At 39.4% G+C, this 25,418-nt stretch overlaps 1 protein-coding gene across 2 annotated transcripts in view; it reads left to right on the forward strand.

Annotated features, from left to right (window-relative positions):
- The window catches only part of PALLD (palladin, cytoskeletal associated protein), a 446,787-nt gene that overhangs the window by 397,191 nt on the left and 24,178 nt on the right, over nt 1-25,418 (forward strand). The window contains exons 13-17 of one of the 2 annotated variants that reach the window (XM_011967795.1): nt 12,537-12,672; nt 16,199-16,297; nt 18,166-18,216; nt 20,057-20,278; nt 25,209-25,358. In XM_011967795.1, coding sequence (XP_011823185.1) covers nt 12,537-12,672; nt 16,199-16,297; nt 18,166-18,216; nt 20,057-20,278; nt 25,209-25,358 — 658 coding nt within the window. The remainder of the gene's footprint in view (nt 1-12,536; nt 12,673-16,198; nt 16,298-18,165; nt 18,217-20,056; nt 20,279-25,208; nt 25,359-25,418) is intronic. The other variant, XM_011967796.1, reaches the window with a different exon arrangement.

Below are 25,418 nucleotides of genomic sequence, written 5' to 3' on the forward strand. Positions count from 1 at the left end.
GCCCTGGGGCTGCCCAAGGGTGTCACCCCCGCGTGAGTAACAGCCGCAGGCCTCTGGTCCCTGCCTCTCCGCCTCGGGTCGCCCTGGGGCTCCCACATCCCCATACACGCGCGCCCATCAGCCTGCAACGCAGAGCACCTCAGTAACATTTCACACATTTCCCTCCATGCGATGTAAAAATTCTTAACGGCAATTTGACTCAGTGATTCTTGCGTGGCCACTTGACATGATCAAAATCAGAACTTTTTCGTCTTAACTAATACGAGATTCTCATGAGGAACTATTCAAACTCTATGCAGTGCTCTCTTAATAATTATGACGGAGGGAGGGGCTTAGCTACCGTTTATCGAGCACTGTGCTAAGCAACTCACGTATACTATTTCAGTCCATACTACATTCCTAAGAGGTAGCATCGCCCCAGTTAAACTACCGAGGAGTCTAGGAGTTGAATAAATTGCCCTGGGTCACATAGCCACTAAACTGAGACAGGAATCCATGCTCTCACCACCAAACTATGTGTTTTATTATAATATTTCATGCCAGCATTACAATGGGTGCGAAGGAGTTTGGTTATTAAGTATACACTTAGTGTTTTTGAAAAACCTAAATTAACAGATTTAAGAAATAAGCCTTTGTGTGAATCTAGTGATTGACTGGAACGTAGATAAATGAGGGTGTATGCAACCTAGTGGAGAAATGATGATGCAGTTTTGTCCCTGGCCTGTGATCTCGAGATCCATCACCTGCCACCTCTGTCTGTTTCTGCTTGCAGGTGATCTAATATGTCTCTCCTTACCTCACAGTGATGATGTGGCAGCCCTATGAGGTCTTTAAAATGGGAAATCTTTGAGGATAAATAACGACCACAGAAGTACAGTAAACTCCTCAAAAGAAATACAGTACAGGTGTTTGGTATGTTTGGTTGAAGAGTAAAATGAGTAAAAGCTAGCACTTACTCAGTTTACTGAAGACTTCAGAAATGAGTGAGTGCTCGCAAAGGTTAAGCCAGCACCCATATCTCAACTGTTCCTGCTGAAATCCTGCTTCAGAGTTTGCCAGAAGCATACTATTGTTCAGAGAGAAAAAGAAGGAAACTCTACTAAAGAGTAAACAGGAGAAGATCTTAGAATTCAAGTTATTTTCATTCATCTATAAAAGTGTTCCATTGCTAGGATATACTTTTGCCACCTTAAAGGCCAGCATTTCTATGTCGGGCCTCGACGAGGTGTACCAGGCAGCTTCAGTTAGCACTGCTGCTTTTTTTGGGCACTTCCTAAATGTTGATTACATGAATTTGAAATCTGCCTTCTTCTCAAATCCTTACTGGACGAAACACAGTGAAATGATTATGTAAAGAAACAAGTCCAATAAAGGAGCCAAATATAGTAATGATGTGATAATGGACTTCTGTTAAAAGTTGTCAGTCAACTTGTCTGAGGAGAACCTTTGTCTTTCTCCCCTGCTTTTTCTCTTTGAGCTTTAATTTAGCTGTTAGAAAAGGAAGTGTATTATCTTGGTACAAAGAAGCTATTAGAGAGACCCAAAGAACTAGAGTTTGTTGCATGACACCTTTTCCTCCTCTCTCATTAAAAGGATACCAAGTCTTGCTTCCCAGGAAGAGGAGTACTGTAAATAATCTGTTCTAATATTTCTCATAAAGAATTTGATCCAAGATTACTTTGGCAAAGGTGGTAATGATTGTGCCATTTATCATTTTTAGTAGAAACAGCAGTTTGTGCTGATCAGTGACTTTGAAACCTTAAGCAGTTTTAAGGGCTTACTTCAAGTAACAGGAGCACTTGCTTCTTGTCACCATCTTTCAAAGTGACTCATTTTATGGAGTCAAAATAGCTTATAATTGTTACCACAAGAGTCCAGTCGTTCCTGCCATTTTAAAAAAATTAATGGAGAAGTCATGCTGATTTTGTGGCCATGGAAAACTGTACCCAAAGATAGGTAAGTGCTGTGACATCGAAGTAGAAATACCAGACTACAGATTTTTAGCTCAGTGCCAGCCCAGTAAGCCATTATTATGTGGTTACCGTTTTGTCCTCAAGGAATTTTCCTGTTGCTAAATCACACACACTTGAAGAATTCATTATTTTGGTTTGATACATATGTCTTTTGAAACATGTTTTTCCTCTGGCATACTATGGGATCTGTCATTTGCATTCTGAATTAAAAACAAAAATGTTACTATTTTTGTTTATCATAATAATCCAAATAATTTGCTAAAGACTGAGTGTCCCTATCAGGGCTACCATGGCTTTGGCATCCTGGAACTTGCAGGAACTGCCAAGTTATCGTAAGATGTATATATTCAGTTTCATTTATAAGTGTTATTTCTTTAGCTGGATGGTTTTGCCATATGTATCAAGTACCAACAAGTAGATTGATTACATATAATGCAATGAAGTAGAAATTCATTAGGTTTTTTTAACCTGCCTTGTTTTACCAAAATGTTAAATATAAATTTCCAATATCTTAGTTTTCTTTCTTTTTTTTTTTTTGTTTGTTTGTTTGAGACAGTCTTGTTCTGTTGTCCAGACTGGAATGCAGTGGTGCGATTGCAGCTCACTGCAGCCTCCGCCTCTGGGTTCCAACAATTCATGCCTCAGCCACCTAAATAGCTGGGATTATAGGTGTGAGCCACCACGCCCAGCTAGTTTTTGTATTTTCAGTAGAGATGAGGTTTCACCATGATGGCCAGGCTGGTCTCAAACTCCTGACCTCAGGTGATCTGCCCACATCGGCCTCTCAAAGTGCTGGGATTACAGGCATGAGCCACCGTGCCCAGCCCCTCTTAGTTTTCTTAATCATCACTTGCATACTTGCTGTTTTATTCTGTTTGTTTTGCATTGTTCTTATTTAAACTGTAGACAGGAAGGTTAGTAAGTACTAAGTTTCTAAACAGTCGGTGGAGATAGGTTCTGTTTCTCATATGTTTGTGTAGCAGAGGTCAAAGCAGGGAACAAAGGTCATGGATGTCAGTGATAAACCACAAAGTCGAGGCAAAGGACAGTAAATTTGGGGAAGATGCAGCATAAAGGAAGAAAGGCGTTTGAGGAACTGTATGTATAGAAGTTCCCCAGACAGCAGTCAACCAGCTGCATGCTGTTGTTGTGAGCTGGAGAGAGGTTGACTGCGGTCTGGGGAACTTCTATACATACAGTTCCTCAAATGCCTTTCTTCCTTTATGCTGCATCTTCTCCAAATTTACTGGGGTCACTGGCAAAGAAAATATTGCCCTGCTCAAAGCTGTCGACAGATACAAATACTAAGTTGATAAACCCTTTTAGATGGAGGTAGTAAGGAGAGCATGCCTTAGAGAGAAATCTGTTTGTACTTTTATAAAATTAATATATTCTACTCCCCTCACTATTGCTGGTAAGTTGGTGTTACAGCCTCCATTGCTGTAACCATGTTTCTCCACATAGTAAATCAGCCCTAAGAGATGGAAGAAACCCAGAAGATTTGGCAGTGCCGACAGGCATAGTGTGGCAGTACTGCCTCTGCTGGTCTCTGAGCAGCTGTACTAAGTCTGAAGGGTGAATCAGATCAGACCCATCTCTGGAACCAGACTGGCACTGTTTCATTTGCCATCTTCACATTCTTGGAATCTGTGCTCATAAGGGAGTGCCACATAGCCACGGAGCCACAATGTTGTATGTTCTTAACTGCCTCTTTTATATAAGCAGGGCTTTGGTTTGAAATGTTGCCCCATCTTTGTCACAAGAGCATGTGTCAATAAGAGCTTTTATACAGATGTACTAATGAGAGCTTTTATTATATAGGCCCACAGCTCCTTATGGACATTATCTCATTGTCCCTCTCTTTCTCCCTGATAGGAAGCAGGTAGGTGGGGACACTGTCATCATTGTTACTCAAGAGGTGACGGGATTTCCCAGGGTTCTGGAAAAAATGCCTGAGCAAGGAGAGAATAGCATGACTTAGGTTCATCTCAAATAACTCTAACATTTCTTGATTAAAGAAAACTGTTGTAGAAGCAGCATATCAGAATCCCCTGAGTCAAGGAAAACTTTGTTAACAAATTTAGTTGTACTTTAAGATTCATGACACAGGGCATTTTGAACAGTTTTCAAGTCAAGACCGTGGTTAGATAGTAACCAGTGAAAAAGAATCCAACAGATACAAGCTGCAACGTACTTTGCAGACATCTCACTATACCTATCTTTCTCCTATTTTGGGGGAAACAGATAGCGGGGGGCTTTTCATTCTCTGACCTGAAGGGGTTGGAGGTGTTATTATGGGCTCATTAGAGTCCAGTATCTTATCAAGTTGTATCCAATCCTGGGCAAGTATTTACCAACAAATTAGTAGGTGAGGCCTCCAGGATCCGCTGCTACTGGGTTATTCTGTTGAAATGTCTCTGCCCCGGGGTAGCTCAAAATCAGACCTGTACGGCTGTGTACCAAGTTGTACAGAATGAATGAACAGAAGTAACCTGAGGCCAGTGGATCACGAGGTCAGGAGATGGAGATTATCCTGGCCAACATGGTGAAACCCTGTCTCTACTAAAATACAAACAATTAGCCGGACATGGTGGTGGGCACCTGTAGTCCCAGCTACTCCGGAGGGCTGAGGCAGGAGAATTGCTTGAACCTGGGGGGCGGAGATTGCAGTGAGCTGAGATTGCGCCACTGCACTCCAGCCTGGTGACAGAGCAAAACTCTGTCTCAAAAAAAAAAAACCCATGTGCCTTTGTCATTTTCTTTTTTAAAGAACCCAAAATACAATGTGAGGAGAATTTGATATTAGAATAAAGTTATCTATTTTCCTTTAAATATGAGCTTAAGGTACCTATTTTTTGTACTTTAGCAGCCTTTGCTTTACCATAAAATTCAGTAAAAGGAAAATAGAATTGACATACAAAAACTCAGTTTGTATATCTTGGGCTCTTTTATATATTAATTAATGCATTATATTCTTGAATATAAGTGATATTTAAATGCCAACATGTTAATGAATTTGCCCCTCTGAAATGTTGTGGAATTTAGTTACCATCAGATTTCACTGAATGTGAGAAAAGTAGAATAACAGGACTTGTAATAGTTAAATTCTCTGGTTGATTCTGGTACCCTATCTCTTACATCAATATTGTGCTCTGGAAATTTGAGTTTCTGAAATCTACTCCCGGAATTGACCTACAATAGCATATCAAGAGAAGGATGCTTTCAAGACTATTCAGTAGCCAAAAAAAGAGACCACTTGGGATTTGGTGGTGATTGAATCTGGAAGACTTTACCTTCCAGATGCTTGTGTATATGTTTGAGATGTTTTTATCATAACCACACGAATATTATTTTTAAATGACAAATGACTTACTGTTAAAGCCAGAGTAAACAGATCAGTAATGTTTTTTGTACAGTTGGGCTGAGTGTGTATACAATGAAGTATTTAGTCCGGGAGGCCTGTTACGAATTGCTTTATTGGTTAAGGTTTGCCTCTGAGTATGGATTTTTGTGAAGAGTTCTGGTTTTGGTAACTACTAACTTTGAATACTACTTTACTTTATTTTTTTAATTGCACAAACCATCAAAAAAAGGAGATTATCTCTTTGTCACCACTCTTTTTATTTCCTAATGAGTTGCTACTCATCATTTATCAAAGGAAGGTGCCACTTCAGGGAGCAGAACTACAACCATCTTACAAACTCTAACATAGCATTAGTTTTATAGGAAAACAAACTCAGTTGCCAAATTTTTGCCTTAAAACTTATAATTGCTTTTCTTTCCTCATGCCTCCCCTTTCAAAATACGTCACTTTTATTTCTAACTCTCACCTTGCATGCTACCCCTAAACCCTGTCCTCAGTGTTTAACATAATTTCGTAAAGTGCTTCTGAATTACATTAGTCCAGTGAGATGCTCCGAAAAAGAGAAGAGGTTCCGTATTAGAATAAGTGTGAGAAAACTGTATTCTATACCTCTTTCCTCATTCACAGTGCCCATCTGTTGGCCCTGCCAGGCTGGTTCTGGTCACAGGACCTCTGCACTGCCATGCTCTCCCTGTAGGTCTCACGTAGCCAGCCACTTCCTATGGTTTAGGCCACCACTGTAGAGTCAACCTCAGAATTCTGATGGACCACACTGTCTGATACAGTCATCTACTCATACTTCTGCCGTTTCATTGCGTTTACCACCTCCTGATATGTCTTGCCTTCCATTTTTTTTTCTCTTATCTCTTTCTGCCATAGCCACCATAAAAATGCAGTTTTTCTAACTACCGTGACCTAGTTCAACATTATATTTCTAGCACCTAGAACAGAGTTGAACACTGAGAAGGCAATCAGTAAGGGTTATCTGCACATTCATGGAAATTCTGGTCAAGAATTTTTGGTATCTTTTTAAACTCCTTCCCCTCTTCCATTCTGTTTCTCTCAGCCAATCTCGTCTCTTTGACTCACTTCCATGCTGAATATTTTCTGATCCACTGATATTTCAGATCCACTCTTACTACACCAGGCGCTGTTCTAAGTGTTTAGTACACATTGGCTCATGTAGTTTACCCAGTGATCCTATGAGATACAAGCTGTTAATACCCACATTTTACAAAGGAGGAAACTGAAACATATGGTCATCAGGTCACTAGCCCAAACGACACAGCTTTTAAGTGGTTAAAACAAAACAAAACAAAAAAGCAGGTTCTCACATCTGTTTCTTTATTCCTGCTGTCTCTGAATTTCTTCTTCTTCTCCATTCTACTTGTCTACATCCTTATCATCTTTCAAGGGCTTAGAACTTGCCTCTTTCATGGAGCTTTCTGCAGTCATTCTAGCCGGCACTGTTTTCTGTTTCTTTTTTATTCCAGTTGCATCTAGAATTGGTTCCACATGGTTTGTTCCTTAACTTATTCCCCAACTTGGTTATCAGCCTCTGTGATCAAGGACCATCCTTTAGGATTTGGGAGGTCTTTGCTATCTCACTTAAATAATGTTGAGTGCTCACTTTGGCAGTGTGAATACTAAAATTGGAATGATACAGAGAAGATTAGCATGGCCTCTGTGCAAGGATGACACAAAAAGTCATGAAGTACTCTGTATTTTTAAACCATATAGCCTCTATGAAACTGCCATTTTGTAATTAAAAATGTTCAAATATTAATCATTGTAAATAAGTGCCCACTGGAATCTTTTCTTATTCCCCCTCAAGTTTCAATTTCAAGTACTGACTGCTAAGATTGGCGTATCTCCAGCCACGTACATTTGCAGAAAGTCAGATTTGCAATGCAGTATGTCATGGAGCTCATGCTTGTTGAAGAGAATCTTTGATAGGCTGGACACATTCATTTTAGTAGGAGGCAGAGGTGGCCTAACAGCAAACTCTAGGTTCAGAATCTAATTTTCATAGCCTTCAAGGATGAATGCAATATAAACTGTGTAGCAGATTGTGATGATCATTCCAACTATGGAGGCAAGTATTTGTACATGCTATCTACAAGGCACCAAATAATGTAAATAATGCATGTGTCATCATTGCTATAAATTGTCCTCTTTCAGGACCTAACTATTTGGGTAAAGAACCTACAGTTCCCATCACCACTTATGTATGTATGTACAAACATATAAATTAGTCCAAATTCTAATTTTCTCTCATTTTTCTTTGTGGAAAAACAGATAAGAAAGATCAGTAAAGGAAGATATAAGTAATTAATGTTACAGTTATTCAATATACTAACTTGAATTAAATGTACTAAGAAGCAAAAACTATTAGTGTTCAGACTATCATGATGAAGCTTTTGGGTTTTTTAAATATATTTTCGTTTTTATGCATAAAATCTTCATACATAGAATTCCCTGATGTCATCAGGCATTAACAATCACTTACCTTAGAAACCAACTCTTTTTTTCTAGGCTTAACAGGGCTTGTATTGATGTATTGGCCTAGCACTGTGCTCTGCTAGATGCTCTATAAATATTTGTCTAATCACTATTGGACATTTAAAAATATCTTTCAGCTAGGAACAGTGGCTCATGCCTATAATTCCAGCTCTTTGAAAGGCCAAAGCAGGAAGATCACTTGAGCCCAGGAGTTTGAGACCAGCCTGGGCAACATAGGGGAGAACCTGTCCCTACAAGAAATGGAAATTTAGCCAGGCATAGTGGTATGCACTTCTGGTCCCAGCCACTTGGAGGATGAGGCAGAAGGATTGCTTGAGTCTCCTAGGATGTGAAGGCTGCAGGGAGCTGTGATCACACCACTGCATTCTAGCCTGGGTGACAGAGTGAAACCCAGTCTATAAAAAGAAAAAAGCATATTTCAGTTGATTGATTTTTATTTCTGTGCTAATTGTTTAGAACCAAGAAAATATGAGTACCTTAAATTCTGTAAGTAAAGAGGAAAATTTCTTTAACATTGTGGGAAATTAGGAATTAAGTAACTGCCCTTAACACTGGAAATCTTGATATGTTGAGGGAATTGACTTGTTAAAAGATAGAGGCCAGGTGTTGTAGCTCAGGCCTGTAATCCCAGCACTTTGGGAGGCCGAGGTGGGTGGATCACAAGGTCAGGAGTTCGAGACCAGGCTGAACAACATGGTGAAACCCCGTCTCTACTAAAAGTACAAAAATTAGCCAGGTGTGGTGGCACGTGCCTGTAATCCTAGCTACTCAGGAGGCTGAGGCAGGAGAACTGCTTGAACCCAGGAGGCAGAGGTTGCAGTGAGCCGAGATGGTGCCACTGTACTCCAGCCTAGGCAACAGAGTGAAAAAAAAAAAAAAAAGAAAAGAAAAGAATAATCAGGGTGTTTACTTGAGCCAAAGACTAATTGTAATTGTACCCTTTGAAAGGATAAATTACCCTTGTGACAGGGACACAAACCAAGGTGACAACTCTATGAAATGTTCCAGAGCAGTTGTTCTAAGTCCCTTTAAGAGTCAAATATACTGAGAAATGCTTCCCAAGGAACAGGACTTATTCTACAGTGAACAGATAGATATTTTCTGGTCCAAGGGAACTTGTGGCTGACTTTTAAAAACCAGTTCTCTGCTCCTCTGTTGAGATGACCTGTTCTGACCTTAATGGTCCCCCATCCCCTGTTTCTTTCTCATTTGTGCTGAGAACACAGCTCTCAGTGTAGTCTACCTGCAAAAACACAGTGGTGCCTTCTGTCATCGAAGGCTGCTCGTCAGCACATAGTTGTGCAATGGTTTACCTCGCACAGGCTTACAGTAATAATGGGAACGTGTGTGTTCCCAGTCCTTGCTGATGTAACAGAGACCTCGCTGTCTTCAGTTTACCTTTAAGATGACTTCAGAACCTAGCTCTTCTAGTTCTCAGATGTAAGGCTGTAGTCAAATGCAGAGAACTTTACATCTAAAATTGTATAATTTGTACTTGTCCTGAGGCTGACTTTTTACATATGGTCTGATTTCACATGGCTCTGGCACAAGTCTTCTTGACTGAGGAGGGGAGGGGAGAGAGAAATCAGAAGTAGAGATAGACAGTACATCCATTCACTCATTTCAGAAATATTATTTGAGTGTCTATTAACAGCACTGTGATTAACAAAGGAGCCATGGTAAGGGAGAGACAATATGAAAAAGCAATAGCAGAGTGATAGATGCTATCAAGAAAACAACTAATGGGACAGGCTTAGTCAGGGACATCCTTTCCAAGGAGTCATTAGGCTGAAGACTGATGATAACAACCCCAGGTAAAGCAGTAGGAGGAGGGTCCAGGCTTAGGAAAACTAGCAAGCTATGTATGTGTTTGTTAAAGGATTGCATGGTACTAGAAATCGAAGTTATAAATAATTCCTGTGGTTCTTACTGTCTCAGGGTCTCCCTAAATATCAAAATCAGTTCGTAAAGTCTAGTGTTATCTTATTTGAACTTCAGGGCAAATGACTAAAAGGGACAAACCTAGAACAGCAGGTTTTAATCAGTTAGCATATTTTCCACTGTAGGTATCAGAAAACTCAACTACAAGGAGATTCGATCTACAGGGTTTACTGACTTATGAAACAAGTCTGGGGTAGAGCAGTTCCGTGGTAGGTTAAGACAGTGCCCCCAAAACATTATCAAGGCCCAGGTACTCTCCGTCTTTTCAGTCTATCATCATTGGCACATTTGGGTTCTCCTCTTACAGTTATAGAGTGAACACTGCCGCTTTTGACATTGCATTTCTGACACAGTGATATCCAGTGAAAGAAAAGGGGCATTTCTTCCTTCTGTTTCTTTTCAGAGATGAGAGAATTTTAACTAGAGCACCGCCACCCTCTCATTCCCCGCCACTCCCCCATTCTCATTGGCCCAGGCTATGTCCCATGCCTTTGGCCAAGCTAATCACTCTCCAGGGGATTGAGATCATTTAAATTGGTGTACATTAATTACCCCCTGAGTTTGGGGAGGGGGATCACGTTTCTATAAGCACATTGAAGGGTGAACACCCAGCAAAATCAGGAAAAATTCAGCAAGGAAACAAAGAGGAGTGGCCAAGAGGAAAGAACGGCTGTTGGGAAGACCAGGAGCACAGGCCTCAGGAGTGCCTGGCATCATGACTTAGGAGGGATGGGGGCAGAGTCTTTACAGGATCCTCAGAGTTTCTGCTGCATACTTAGTGGCTGTTTTGTTCCCAGCACTGGTGGGTGAAATGGTGAACCCACTGTTTAGGTACGTTCCTTAGCCTTACTTGTGCTTTCCACTGTATCAGTGAAGTGACATGAGGCACACAGTGCCTTGACACTTTGGCAGTAAAGTTTTTTTGCTTGTTTGTTTTATTTTTTTTAATATTTATTTATTTTTAGACAGAGTCTTGCTCTGTCGCCCAGGTTGGAGTGCAGTGGTGCGACCTCGGCTCACTGCAACCTCTGCCTCCAGTGTTCAAGCAATTCTCATACCCCAGCCTCCCAAGTAGCTGGGACTACAGGCACCCACCTAATCCACATCCAGCTAATTTTTGTATTTTTAGTAGAGATAGGGTTTCACCGTGTTGGCCAAGCTGGTCTCAAACTCCTGGCCTCAGAGGATTCACCCACCTTGGTCTCCCAAAGTGCTGGGAATACAGGCATGAGCCACACACCCGGCCTGCAGTAAAATTTTTAAACTTAGAAATATCTTATCATGAAGTATGTAATATAAATAAGGAACTATATACAATTTATATGTATACTTTAATAAAATGAAACTCTTACCCATTTCTAGTACCTTTGAAGCCCCCATGTGACCCTCCCCAATTGCATCCACTACTCTCCCTGAGAGGTAACTGCTACCCTGAATTTCTGAGTCAATCATTCTCTTCTCTTCATGGTTTTACCATGTATGTATGCTCCGCCTCCATTTCTTTCTAAAACTTTTGCATATATCACCTAGAGAACTTGTTAAAACACAGATTGCTGGGCCCCAGCTCTGAATTTGTGATTCAGTAGGTCTGGAGTGATGCCAAAAATCTGCATTTCTAACAACTTCAGGTCATGCTAATGCTGCTGGTCCAGGGACCACACTTTGAGAACCACTGCTGTAGCAGGGGACTGGTTTGCTTTTGCCTGTTTATAAATACAAGTATATCATATATATTCTTCTGTCACTTGCTTTTTTCCCACTGGAACTTTGTTTTTGAAGTTCAGCTTTGTTGATATGGGTAGCGATAGGTCAATTCATTTCCCCATTGCTTAGTATTCTGTTTCTCATTAATTTTTGTCCACTGCCCTGTGAGAGAAAAGGAAGAAAAATAGGAAGCAACTTGCTTAAGGCACCAACAGAAGTGATTCTGTACCCCCCAGGCATCCAGCACCAACGACCCTTGGTTCACACAGCTCAGGTCATTGTTGCTGCCTTTGGAAGGAAAAAGGCAGTGAGATATCACCTGTCCTAAGAGCCCTGGGCTCGCCAGAAGTTCAGGAGGCTTTGGGACACCAGGCACAGCAGGACCCGCAGACCTCCCAGAGCCCTCTTGTATAAAATAGACCTCAAATAACATTGGCCTATCCTAATCAAATCAGATGCAAGGGGATGGAAGGGAAGGTAACAAACTTAATATTGATTTCAAATGGGCTAGGCACTATTGTTGAATAATTATTACAAAGCACTAGAAGACTGAATAAAAGTATGATAGAAATACGTTCACTTTCAACCTCTCAACATTCTTATGTGGTATATATTTTCCTGTCAACATTCATATGTGGTATATATTTTTTTAAAACTCGCCCAAGGTCACAAACTTAATACAAGATAGAGTCAGATTTTAAACCTAGGTCTACTTACAAATCACATCATTCTTTCATTTTATGCTGCCGCCTTGCTGAGACTAAAATGTAGGCCTTCGCCATCCTTGGCATCTGCCTACCCACTAAAGCATACTCCCCTAATGTATATGAACCTTCTCTGAAACCTGGATCTAATTAGTGTTACCTGAACCAGCTTTCATGGTTCTTTCCATAATAGTTGCAATAGATGTAGCATAAAAAAGAGTGGGAGGACATGCTGACACCTTGCACTGTCTTTGTTGGACTTGAATGTTTGACTTGGATTTATATGCCTGGCGACTAACTATATTGCCTTGTGTTTTTGTCCTGCAGAGGATTTCCAAAGAAGGCCAGTAGAACTGCTAGAATAGCCTCCGATGAGGAAATTCAAGGCACAAAGGATGCTGTTATTCAAGATCTGGAACGAAAACTTCGCTTCAAGGAGGACCTCCTGAACAACGGCCAGCCGGTACTGATAGATTTGGGACCCGGACTTGGAATATTAGCTACCCACATACCTTTCTTCCTTTTTCTAAGACTTAGGCTCTTGATATTTGTCCACAACATTATTATTATTATTATTATTATTACTATTATTTTTGAGACAGGGTCACACTTCATCACCCATGCTGGAGTGCAATGGTGTTATCACAGCTCACTGCATCCTTGACCTCCCAGGCTCAAACAATCCTAAGACCCCAACCTCCTGGGTAGCTGGAACCACAGGCACATGCCACCATGCCTGGCTAATTTTTTGTTTTTGTGGAGACAGAGTCTCCTTATGTTGCCTAGGCTGGTTTCAAACTCCAGAGCTCAGGCTATCTGCCCGCCTTGGCCTCCCAAAGTGCTGGAATTACAGGCGTGAGGCATTGCACACAGCCACATTATTTTATTACCCTTGAATCTCAACATTTCTCTTAATATTAGCATTTGAATCCAGAGACAAAAGAGAAAACGAAAGGCCTTCCTTCTATTCAGTCTTCACTGCTTTCTCCTATGCATAAAACCTTTCTAAGAATGAAGAGAGTAAGTGGGAAAGAAAGGAAGAAGGAAGGGCAGATATCTGGTTGGGAGTGGAACAAATGAGCAATGCCAATGGTATTTAAAAAAAAAAAAAAAAGAAGAACACAGGGATTCCATTCTGGCTGATAGGGTTGGGGAGGGATGGAGAAGGTGTGCTTTGGAATGGTTTATATAGTATCAAAAAGAGAATTTGTTTTCTATGGTATATACTGCTTATACACACAAAAAAAAATCTAGAGAAACCATTGGGGAAGTTCTGTTCTTTTCTCTTGGACTACTACTAGACATTGATTCAGCATCTGAAAGAGTAAAGGCTGTTCCAAAATCTTATTCTGGTTTGCTAGAGCAAGACAACTAAACTGTAGGAAAAAATAATTACTTTACAGCTGCAGAACTGTACAGTACCTAAATAGATTTGGTAAAATATATAGATAAGATGTTTTCTCCACTGGATTTAAGTCTTTCCTCATCAGTTTTTTGGTTTTCTTTTTCCATCTCTTTTATTGATGCTATTCTTTTAAAATACTCTTTTCTTTTTAAAATACTATTTCCAGAATATTTTAAGGGGATGGGAAAAGCAAATCTAGGAAATAAAACATACCAGGTAAAGGAGAAGAACCTTCTGTAGCTTTATTAAGGAATTATCACTGGAAAAATTTGCCTGGCTCTTAAGTACAAAAAAAAGGATCTTTTTGTATAAAATCTCCCTTTCACACAACTTTTTCAGAGTAGAAAGCTCTCTCTAATTATGTTTTCTGAGAATTTTAATTATCAAACATTGATAAGTAAAACTGTGAGAACAGACCACACTTGAATAGAAAGGTGGAGAGCAGAGGAGGGGTGCTGAGTGCTGATTTTAGTTATTAGGGTATCTTAATCTGATTAACAAAGATTAAAATTTGAATGAAGTTTTGTGTTAGTTACTCATTTCCCTGAGTATAGAAGATTTTCACAAAAGGAAAATATTTTCTCCCTGAAATAAGTGATTGCATGTGTAAATGTACATACTCTGGAATTTTTCCCTGGCTCTGTCAACTAAAGGCTTTAAAAGATGAAAATAAACACATATGGGAACTTATTCAAGCCAGGTAAGGCATCACTCCAGTTTTTGTTTTGTTTTGTTTTGTTTTGTTTTCTGGCTATTTATGTCAGTGTTCCTTATGGACTAAGATTCTCTTAAGGTAAGACTTCCATAAGCTATTGGTCAACCCACATTATATACATTGTATGTATATTTATATTCATCTGTTTAGCAGTGAATAACATTCACAGTAAGTTCCACAGGTATCCACATTTGAGAGCTTAAAATGACAAGTAAGGTTTCCCTTTTTAGAAAATGGGATTCTCAACCAACTTTTTCCTATTATTATATATTATTCTCTTTCTTATTTTTGGTGTCTGTAGACAAGGGCTTTTATAGCCAGATGGCATAGTGACTTAGAAACAAAACTGTGAGGTATATTTGGCTTCTAGTGGTAGCAGGTGCATTCTGGTGAAGGAATAGATATGAAATTGGTATTTCTGCTTATGAGGGACAGAGTGGAAATCACTTCAGGCCTGCCTTTGATGTGTTACAATTCTCCATGAAAAGATTAAGAAAGCTTTTTAAGAGATCAGGTATTTAAGACTCTCTTTGAAAACTGAATTCACTGATTTTTTTAATAGGTGTAAGAAAATTAATTTAATAACATAATGGACTCAGATGCTTCATGCAGCACTCAGACTCCCACCTCTGCCTCTTCTTGTCCTCTGCCCTTTCTTTATTAAGTGAAATAATTTGAACTGCAGGACTATCTGTCATTTGGCATTTGACTTGTTTCACTTCCCGGTTTCAGCTGGGATTGAGACCAGCAATTACTGGAAATTATAAATTTACCCAACATATTTTCCTGATTAGAGAGCTTCCAATCAAATTTGCATTTATATTTAGAAGTTTGGAAGTTTATCTGGAATAATTTCTGTACATTTTTTAGATTCTGCCTTACCAATTATTCTCCTATTTCTAATCAAATACTTGCTTATAAAATACCCCTGATGAGGCAGATGGTGTCTGAAAGTTCCTTCCAGACCTGTAAGACTAAGGCACTTTAGAATGAGTATTCAAGAGCAGGTATCACCTCAGTAGTCACACAAAAATGCTGGCATTTCTTATGTATAAGAATGGCATAGGTAAAATGGTTTGGGCCAATTCCAAAGTGCTAGCTGTGAGATGCAAGAACACTACCACTTTCTTTGCCTGATGGGCAAGCAGTCTGCTTCTGAGTCAAGTCAACCGAGCCCGTTAGCTTTGGCAAGTGTCTTGCATAATCCTGTTGCTAATTCAGCCATGCACCTCATTCTCTGTGGATTATAATAATTGCCTCCAATCCCCTACATTACACAGCAGCCTGGGAAATGCTCTTAGAGGTGAGAACCCCATCATTGCCAGCTCATCCAAATCTTCCTTTAGCTAACGTTTACTGAGCACATACTGTTAAATGACTGATAGAATTATTTCCATTAGTGATACCCGTTCTTTTCTTTTTAGTCAGTTTATTCTCCTTTGAGTATCATTCTCTTTTTTCTCTCAGTCAGTATTAGAGATGACTTGGCTGTTCTGAAGCTGATGGACGGCTATAAAAATAACATTTCTTTTAAATTGTATTTTGCTGTTTTAATATCTTTTTTTCTATGTTTTTCATTAAGGACATGACAAATCTTTTCTGTGTGGTTTCTGCCTTACCGCTTATGGCTCACTTTAAATTTGTGCTGTACCAATTGGTGGCTCTCTGGATTAGGCCATTAGTACTAGAAAGGGAGGTAAAAAGGTAGAACAGCTGAAGCAAGAAAAAGAAAATATGCAGGTATCTGAAGCTGGAGAGAGAACAGTTACAGAAAATCATTAAAATGTGTTGTTTTTTACTCTTTTTCATAGGGCAATACATATTTGTGATTTTGCTAATTTTGTGTTTTTTGGGACTTACTTTGTTTAGAGGTTAACATACGAAGAAAGAATGGCTCGCCGACTACTAGGTGCTGACAGTGCAACTGTCTTTAATATTCAGGAGCCAGAAGAGGAAACAGCTAATCAGGTACACCATGTTGCTCTGGACTTCTTAGGGTAACATTTATTATGTCGCCTTTTTCCATCTTCCTTATGGATACTGTTTTTGGGATTCATTCTGTGGAAAGTAGAGGGCAAGTCACAGAAAAGCAGTATTAATATCATCAGTCAACCTCACAGCTAATTTTTATTGAGCACATACTATGTTAAGTGACTGACAGAATTCCTTCCATCAGTGATGCCTGTTCTTTTTATCTTCTTCTTGATTATTCTCCTTTCCAGTACCTTTCCATTTTCCTATCCTATGTTTTTTGCAAAATAATTTTGTGTGGAGAAACACATTTTCACTGACATTGTTTGAAATAACTAGTGAATACTTCCCATTAGAGTTGGCCCTTGAACAACACGGGAGTTAGGGGGACCAATCCCATGCACTGTTAAAAACCCACATATGGCCAGGTGCAGTGGCTCATGCCTGTAATTGAAGCACTTTGGGAGGCTGAGGCAGGCGGATCACAAGGTCAGGAGATGGAGACCATCCTGGCCAACATGGTGAAACCCCGTCTCTACTAAAAATACAAAACTTAGCCGGGTGTGGTGGCGCATGCGTGTAGTCCCAGCTACTCGGGAGGCTGAGGCAGGAGAATTGCTTAAACCCGGGAGGTGGAGATTTCAGTGAGCTGAGATTGTGCCACTGCACTCCAACCTGGTGGTACAGTGAGACTTCATCTCCAAAAACAAAAAAAAAACACATACAACTTCTGACTCTTCAAAAACTTAACTAATAGCCTACTGTTGACTGGAAGCCTTACTGATAACAAAGAGTTTATTAACACATATTCTGTATGTTATATGTATTATAGACTGTACTTTTAAGTAAGCTAGAAAAAAGAAATGTTATGAAGAACATCTTAAGGAATAGAAGTTACATTTACAATTCATTAATGGAAGGTGGGTCATCATAAAGGTCTTCATCCTCATCATCTTAAATTAGAGTAGTCTGAAGAGGAGGAAGAAGACGAGGGGTTGGTCTTGCTTGTCTCAGGGGTTGCAGAAGAGGAAGAAAATCCATATATAAGTGGACCCATGCAGTTCAAACCTGTGTTGTTCAAAGGTCAACTGTTTAGCCTTAATATCTAGTCAAAATAAAACAGAAAATATTATCTGTTTATCTTCTTTCACATATATACAGATTCTCTTTAACTTAGTATGGGGTTATGTCCTGATAAACCCATTGTAAGTTGGAAATACTATAAGTTGAAAGTGCATTTAAGGCCGGGCGCAGTGGCTCACGCCTGTAATCCCAGCACTTTGGGAGGCCAAGGCGGGTGGATTACCTGAGGTCAGGAGTTCGAGACCAGCCTGACCAACATGGTGAAACCCTGTCTCTACTAAAAATACAAAAATTAGCCAGGTGTGGTGGTGTGCGCCTATAGTCCCAGCTACGCGGAAGGCTGAGACACAGGAATCGCTTGAACCCGGGAGGCAGAGGTTGCAGTGAGCCAAGATCGTGCCACTGCACTCCAGCCAGGTGACAGAGCGAGACTCCATCTCAAAAAAAAAAAAAAAGTGCATTTAATACACCTAACCTACTGAACATCATAGGTTAGCCTAGTCTATTTTAAATGTGCTCACAACACTTACATTACCTTACAGTTGGGCAAAATCATCTAACACAAAGACTATTTAAAATAAAGTATTGAATATCTCATGTGATTTATGGAGTACTGTACCGAAAGTGAAAAGCAGAATGGTTGTGTGAGTACTCACAGCAGTACCGTTACTACCAAATGCTTATTGCTAGCACAAAAGTTTCACTTAACAAAAATTGGAAATCTTGCTGCATTCTTATTATTTCTATTATTAGTCTTCACATGTTTTTTTCTACCATTACAGGACATTGATTCTCCTCATGCTTCTGTAGGGAGTCCTCTGGATGGTCAAAAGGTTAAGCTTTTCACCTTTCTTCTTCTTCCAGTCTTTCACTGTGTCTATTTTCTTCTGTTCTTCCTGTTTTACGTGTGTTTCTATCTTTTCTGTCATATATTAATTATAAATGCTATGACCAGTGTCTATTTCATTTAATATCAGATACGCAAAATTACTGCAACATGAGTTTTCTTGTCATGTATTTACCAGCTTGAATTTATTTATTTATTTTTATTTATTTATTTATTTATTTTTGAGATGGAGTTTTGCTCTTGTTGCCCAGGCTGAAGTGCAATGGTGTGATCTCGGCTCACTGCAACCTCTGCCTCCTGGGTTCAAGCGATTCTCCTGCCTCGGCCTTCCCAGTAGCTGGGATTACAGGTGCACACCAATATGCCTGGCTAATTTTGTATTTTTAGCAGAGATGGGGTTTCACCATGTTGGTCAGGCTGGTCTCGAACTTCTGACCTCAGGTGATCCAACCGCCTTGGCTTCCCAAAGTGCTGGGAATACAGGTATGAGCCACAGTGCCTGGCCTCCGACTTGAATTTAATTCTGTCATTAGTGGATACTCTGAACATTAAAGCAAGAAAAGTTTTTCATTTGTTATACCTTTCTATGGGGAAAAAATGTGCTAATTCTTCAAGTGATTAATTTGATAGCAATTAGATGAAGCAAAACAACTTGTGGTATAATTCTTGCAGTTTTATTCATACTGTTGTACTTCCCTCAAACCAACAAACTGTTTTTTAAACACTGAGTAACTTCTTTAAGAGGAAACATCGTTAAAGTCATCTTTCATTTAATATTAAATAGGGAATGTTTTACGTAGACTGCCTTGTCTTCATTGCACTTTTTCTTTTTCGTTTTGGAGACAGGGTCTCACTCTTTTGCCCAGGCTTGAGTGCAGTGGCACAATCACGGCCCACTGCAACCTCAACTTCCCAGGCTCAAGCGGTCCTCCCACCTCAGTCTCCCAAGTTGCTGGGACAACAGGCATGTACCACCATGCCCAGCTATTTTTTTTTTTTAATTTTTTGTAGAGATGGGGTCTCACTTTGTTGCCCAAGCTGGTCTCAAACTCCTGGCCTGAAGCAATCCTCCCACCTTGGCCTTCCAAAGTTTTGGGAATTACAGGCATGAGCCACTGTACCTGGCCTTTATTGCACTTTATAGGCAAGGAAATTGTAGGATCCACCTTCATCACCATAGGAATGTTGATGGATTGTTTGCTTTTGTGTTTTAGGCAAATTTTGACTAGACTGTCCTATTTTTTCTTCTAAAGATGGTGGGTTCCTAGCAGCTGCAGAGCTGAGGAGGAGGCCCTTGCAAGGCAGGGATTGTTATAGGTGAAAAAAACAAAACAAAACAAAACATGGTACCATTTTTTCCATTATTCTTTTGCTAAAATTGTATTAATATGGCAGCTGTTTGCCACATGTGCTGTTAGCCTTCTGGAGAGATGCACCACCCTGCATCAGCTTTTACCCTACAGAAGGAAATCAGCGTTCCATTATATTTTATTGTTATCAACAGTTTAGGAATACATAGCTTTGCTTTTGCCTTTTTCTTTCCTTCCCCTTCTTTGCCCTTGCCTGAGAGAAAAGAAGGAAAAAAAATTGATCTTTCTTCCCCCGCTCTTTTTGGATGATAGGACTTGAAGACAATCTGCAATACCATATAAACTCACTTCCAGATGTTTTTTGTTTCATATGCAATTGAATTGGGCTCAGACTGTGTTTTTAAGCTCTATGGTAAAAATACCACTGTCTTCTAGGTCCTTATTGGGGGGCAGGGATAGACTTGACACTTTGTGAGAAGGGATTGAGTCTGCTAACTTAAACTTTCCTTGATACAGGAATACAAAGTCTCCAGCTGTGAACAGAGACTCATCAGTGAAATAGAGTATAGGCTAGAAAGGTCTCCTGTGGATGAATCAGGTGATGAAGTTCAGTATGGAGATGTGTCTGTGGAAAATGGAATGGCACCATTCTTTGAGATGAAGCTGAAACATTACAAGATCTTTGAGGGAATGCCAGTAACTTTCACATGTAGAGTGGCTGGAAATCCAAAGCCAAAGGTGAGCTGGGAACATGGCTTTTTAAGAGTCATTCTCTGAGGAAAGGTTTAGCTTCCAAAATATAGCATGCTGGTAGGAGACAAGAGATACAAATGATCTTTCTCAATACCCACGATATAAAGGGTTTTAAATATTCTGAAGTTCTGAGCCATCTTCAGGAGGCATTAGAAACCAAAAAAGGTGGTGGGGGAGTGGAGTTTGGGTTTGAAGAATAGAGTACAGAATAACTAACAGGGAGCTCTTCACACACCTATATCATTTATTCCTCATTGTTACTACCAAATCGCAAATAACTAAACTGAGTTCTGTGAGGTGAGTTTCCAAGGTTAGAGAGCTGGTGAGTGGCCAAGCCTGCATATGAACCCAGTGCTCTGTACCATACAGAGAAGTAATGCTCACCACTGGTTGTGATAACTTACAGTCTTTAATCAAAACACCAAGGCTGCTTCTATTAATATTTACAGAGGGAGGTGGGGTGAGGAATATTGTTTAGAACGGATAATGACAAATTCTGATACCATGCAGGACTAGGATGACCTGGATGGGAGCCCTCCATGCAAACATATGGAAATGCTGGATAAGGAGCTGCCCTCTCTTTAAAGGAAGGCCTTAGAATCCCTGTTTATTAGCCCAGCAAGGCGATAAACAGGAGTACACTTTTCCCTAGAACTTGAGTGAAAAGAATAAAGAAGGCAAAAAATTAAAACCTCTAAACTACACTATCATATGATAGGGAGCCAAAAGCTGAGAAATGTGAAATTTAGAGCTGGATGATTAAAATTCTTAGAAGCAAGCAAAAAAATTGCCTTATATAAAGGTAATAATATGTGAAGAAATAACCATGAGGAGAGTTGTGTTAGGCCATTTTTGCATAAAGGGATTCCTGAGACTGGGTAATTCATAAAGGAAATAGGTTTTATTGGCCAAGCATGGTGCCTCACACCTGTAATCCCAGCATTTTGTGAGGCTGAGATGGGTGGTCAGGAGTTTGAGACCAGCCTGGCCAACATGGTGAAACCCCATCTCTACTGAAAATACAAAAATTAGCTGGGCATGGCAGTGGGCGCCTATAATCTCAGCTACTCAGCAGTGACCGAGATCATGCCATTGCACTCCAGCTCGGGGCGACGACAGTGAGACTCCGTCTCAAAAAAAAAAAAAAAAAGGTTTTATTGGCTCACAGTTCTGCATGGTATACAGGTATAGTACTGGAATCTGCTCCTGGTGAGGCCTTAGGAAGCCTACAATCATGGCGAAGGCGAAGGTGGAAAAGGTGAATCACACAGCAAGAGTAGGAGCAAGAGAGAGAAGTGGTGGAGGTCCCAGACTTTTAAACAGCCAGATCTCATGTGAACTAACTGAGCAAGAACTTACTTATCACCAAGGGGATGGTGCTAAACTATTCATGAGGGATCCACCCCCATGATCCAGTCACCTCCTGCCAGGCCCCACCTCCAACATTGGGAATCCCATTTCAGCATGAGATTTGGAGGGGACAGACATCCAAACCATAGTAAGAGTCAATAGTACAAGAAACAGAAAAACAGAAGGCCAAGTATTGCATGATATTGAACAATCTTAAGTAGCCTCTAAAATAACTTTAAAATGATTGAAACAATTTTAAAAAGAATGGAAACTATAATGAAAGAACAAGAATACAAATTTATAAAATAAGCATAGAGCAATGTACTCATTGAAATAAAAAGCTTAATAGTGGCATAAAATGAAAGAAGGAAAAGTGATAAAAAAATATACATACCTGACACTTTTAGGTGTTAATTTCCAATAGCTCCATGCATTGTTTTATTTTTCCACTATGGCAGGTTTTACCATCATATTCTTTTCTTAAAACTGACATGCAACGCCAAAGTCAAAGATCAAAGAAAAAAGCCTTGAATTTTCAAACCCTATATACTTTCTAATAAAATGGGATTTTAAAAATAAACTCCATTGTTGTAGAAAACTTTTTACAATATTCTTGGCATAATTTACGTTAACAGCTGTGTATTCACAACATGTTATCAAAGGTATGTATTAAATTTGTAGCTTATGAATGAAATTCAACAAGGAATTATATCTTGAACTTCCAAGATATTCACAAAAAGATTCTACATTATTTTCAAAACTTACACAAGACTTAAGATCACTGATCAAGTTCTAAGATTATTGATTCTTATAGAATACTGCATTAACTTGAAAGATGGGCTTTTGTTTTTAATATAACTGTATTTTCTTCCTAATATAAATTTAAATGTTTCACAGCGAACTTCATTGTTTAAACTTTTTATTGTTAAATGTTACTCTTTCATCCCTCCTTCCTGTCCCTCAACCTTCATCCTCCTTCCCATTCTTTTCTTCCCTCTCTCATTTATTAAAGGTCTACTTTGGCATATGCCATATAAATTACATTAGGATTGTTAAAGTATGGAATATTCATGTTTAAAGAAATACATGTTTTTTAGGCTTATGTTTTAAAAATATTTTATTCCTCCCTTGACATGCTTGTTCTAGTCGAGCCATAGGAAGATTGAAAATAATTTCTAATTTACCCTATTCTCATTCTTGTGCCCTCCCGAATTTCTCCCTGCATTAGTAGGCTTGGTAAAATTTTGGAAATATTTCTTAGATCTTATTTGAAAGTTATATGCCAAGTATAATGGAGGTGAAAAAATATGATTAAAGAAATAACTCAAGAACTGGCATTGTGGCAAGAATGCAAAAGGAAGAAATTGTATACTTATTACAGCTTCTTTTTTCCATCAGAAATAGTCAACCATAGCCAGGCGCGGTGGCTCATGCCTGGAATCCCAGCCCTTTGGGAGGCTGAGGCAGGCAGATCTCTTGAGGTCAGGAGTTTGAGAACAGCCTGGCCAACATTGTGAAACCCCATCTCTACTAAAAATACAAACCATTAGCTGAGCATGGTGGCATACACCTGTAATCCCAGCTACTCAGGAGGCTGAGGCAAGAGAATCACTTGAACCCAGGAAGTGGAAATTGCAGTGAGCCAAGATCACGCCACTGCACTCTTTAGCCTGGGTGACAGAGCTAGACTCGTCTTAAAGGAAAAAAAAAAAGAAAAAGAAAGCATCAACTACTAAAAAGTAAAATAATTATGAAGTATGACACTTTACATAATTTAAGTTTTAGAACTGAAAGTTATTAGTCTAGTTGATGATTACTTTTTAGATTCTAGAGTTTAATACATAATATAGTTTCTGTAAATTTGGAGCTATCTGAAAAATGTGAGTTTGAAAAGTTAGAGCAGTCATATCCTGATAATTCATGCATTTATTTAGTGCTATATATTTCTAGTCTTTTCCTTTCTTAGGATGGAGGTTTCAAAAAGATTTTTCAGATTCAAATACTTTGACAGACAGTTGAATTTGAATGCCAGTTTATGTTACCAATTTACATACATTAAGGAAGAAGTTTGTTTTAACAACTAAAGGGTCTAAAGTATATTTCTTTTGTTAGGAATCAGTTAGGAATACTTTTGGCTGCAAGGAACAAAAAATGACAACAAAGAACTTGCTGTGGCTTAAAAAAGGAAAGGTTTATTTGCTTATCTAATAAGTCTGGAGGTGGGGTGATGTAGCTATTAATTCAGCATCTCAGTCATGTTAGGGCTGTTGGCACTGTGATTCATTATGATGAGCCTATCTTTCAACTGTGTTGTTCCACTAAATCAAAAATAATAATGAACTTAGCCAGGCATGGTGGCTCACACCTGTAATCCCAGCCACTCTGGAGGCTGAGGCATGAGAATTGTTTGAACCTGGGAAGCGGAGGTTACAGTGAGCCAGGATTGCACCACTGCACTTTGCACTCCAGCCTGGGGCGCCCTGTCTCCAAAACAAAACAAAACCTCAGAATTCAGACATCCATGGACAATTGGTTTTGTTTAAAAGTGAGGGAAGGAAGGAGGACCTTTGGACTACTTTAAAATATTGTATTTAGTCAAAATTTACTTTTATTTTTCACATTTTTTTCTTTTGAGACAGGGCCTCAGTAACCTAGGCTGGAGTGCAGTGGCATGATCACAGCTCACTGCAGCCTTAACCTCCTGGGCTCAAACAATCCTCCTGACTCAGCCTCCCAAATAACTAAGACTATAGGCATGCACCACCACACCTAGATTATTTTTTTTAAAATTTTTTGTAGAGACAGGGTCTTACTATGTTGCCCAGGCTGGTCTTGAATTCCTGGGTTTGAGCAATGCTCCTCAGCCTCCCAAAGTGCTGGGATTATAGGTAGGCATGAGCCACTGTACCTGGCCCACATTTAATTTTTTAACCGAAGTTATATATCTGAAAATTATTATACTTTTCAATACTACTGTGTTTTCTTTAACATAATGGGGATAGGTGACATTTAACCTTTGTTCATATGCTTACTGGCTCAGAAATGAAGCAATAGTGTTCCACCCATCACCAACCCTTAGTTATTACCTCCCTCCCTACCAACCTCTTTTATTTGTCAAACACAATTCAGTGAAATGGTTAGAGTTTGGGGTCTGCTTTTGTTCTCCAAAACAACCTTTTTACTTTTATTTTATAAACAATACATTTTAATTGCTGGTACATTTGAAAAAAGAAAGAAGCAAAAAGAAAAACGGCCTGTAATGCCACTTCATAGAAATAATCATTGCCAAAATTCAATATATCCCTTCATATAAATAATATATGAATGTAAGTGCCACATTTTTAAAAACAAAAGGAAGGTATATAATTTAAAAACTCCAATAGAATTTAAATTTTTACCTGCTTTTTTTCACTGAAAAATCAGTTTCTTATTCAGGTATTTGGCTTAACGTTTTAACATGAAAACTCAGATCAGCTCTGCAAACCACACTGTTACTGCTTTCAGTTCTCCAAATAGAGTAGGAATACACAAACTCTTAATCTTTAATCTTTGTTTCTATTCCCAGATCTACTGGTTTAAAGATGGGAAGCAGATCTCTCCAAAGAGTGATCACTACACCATTCAAAGAGATCTCGATGGGACCTGCTCCCTCTATACCACAGCCTCCACCCTAGATGACGATGGGAATTATACAATTATGGCTGCAAACCCTCAGGTAAAGAAGGGTATAATTCTGGGCTCAGTTCTGTGTCTAGTGCTTACAGGCATTTGATTG

This window comes from Mandrillus leucophaeus, unplaced genomic scaffold (assembly GCF_000951045.1).
Source record: "Mandrillus leucophaeus isolate KB7577 unplaced genomic scaffold, Mleu.le_1.0 Scaffold81, whole genome shotgun sequence".
NCBI lineage: Eukaryota > Metazoa > Chordata > Mammalia > Primates > Cercopithecidae > Mandrillus > Mandrillus leucophaeus.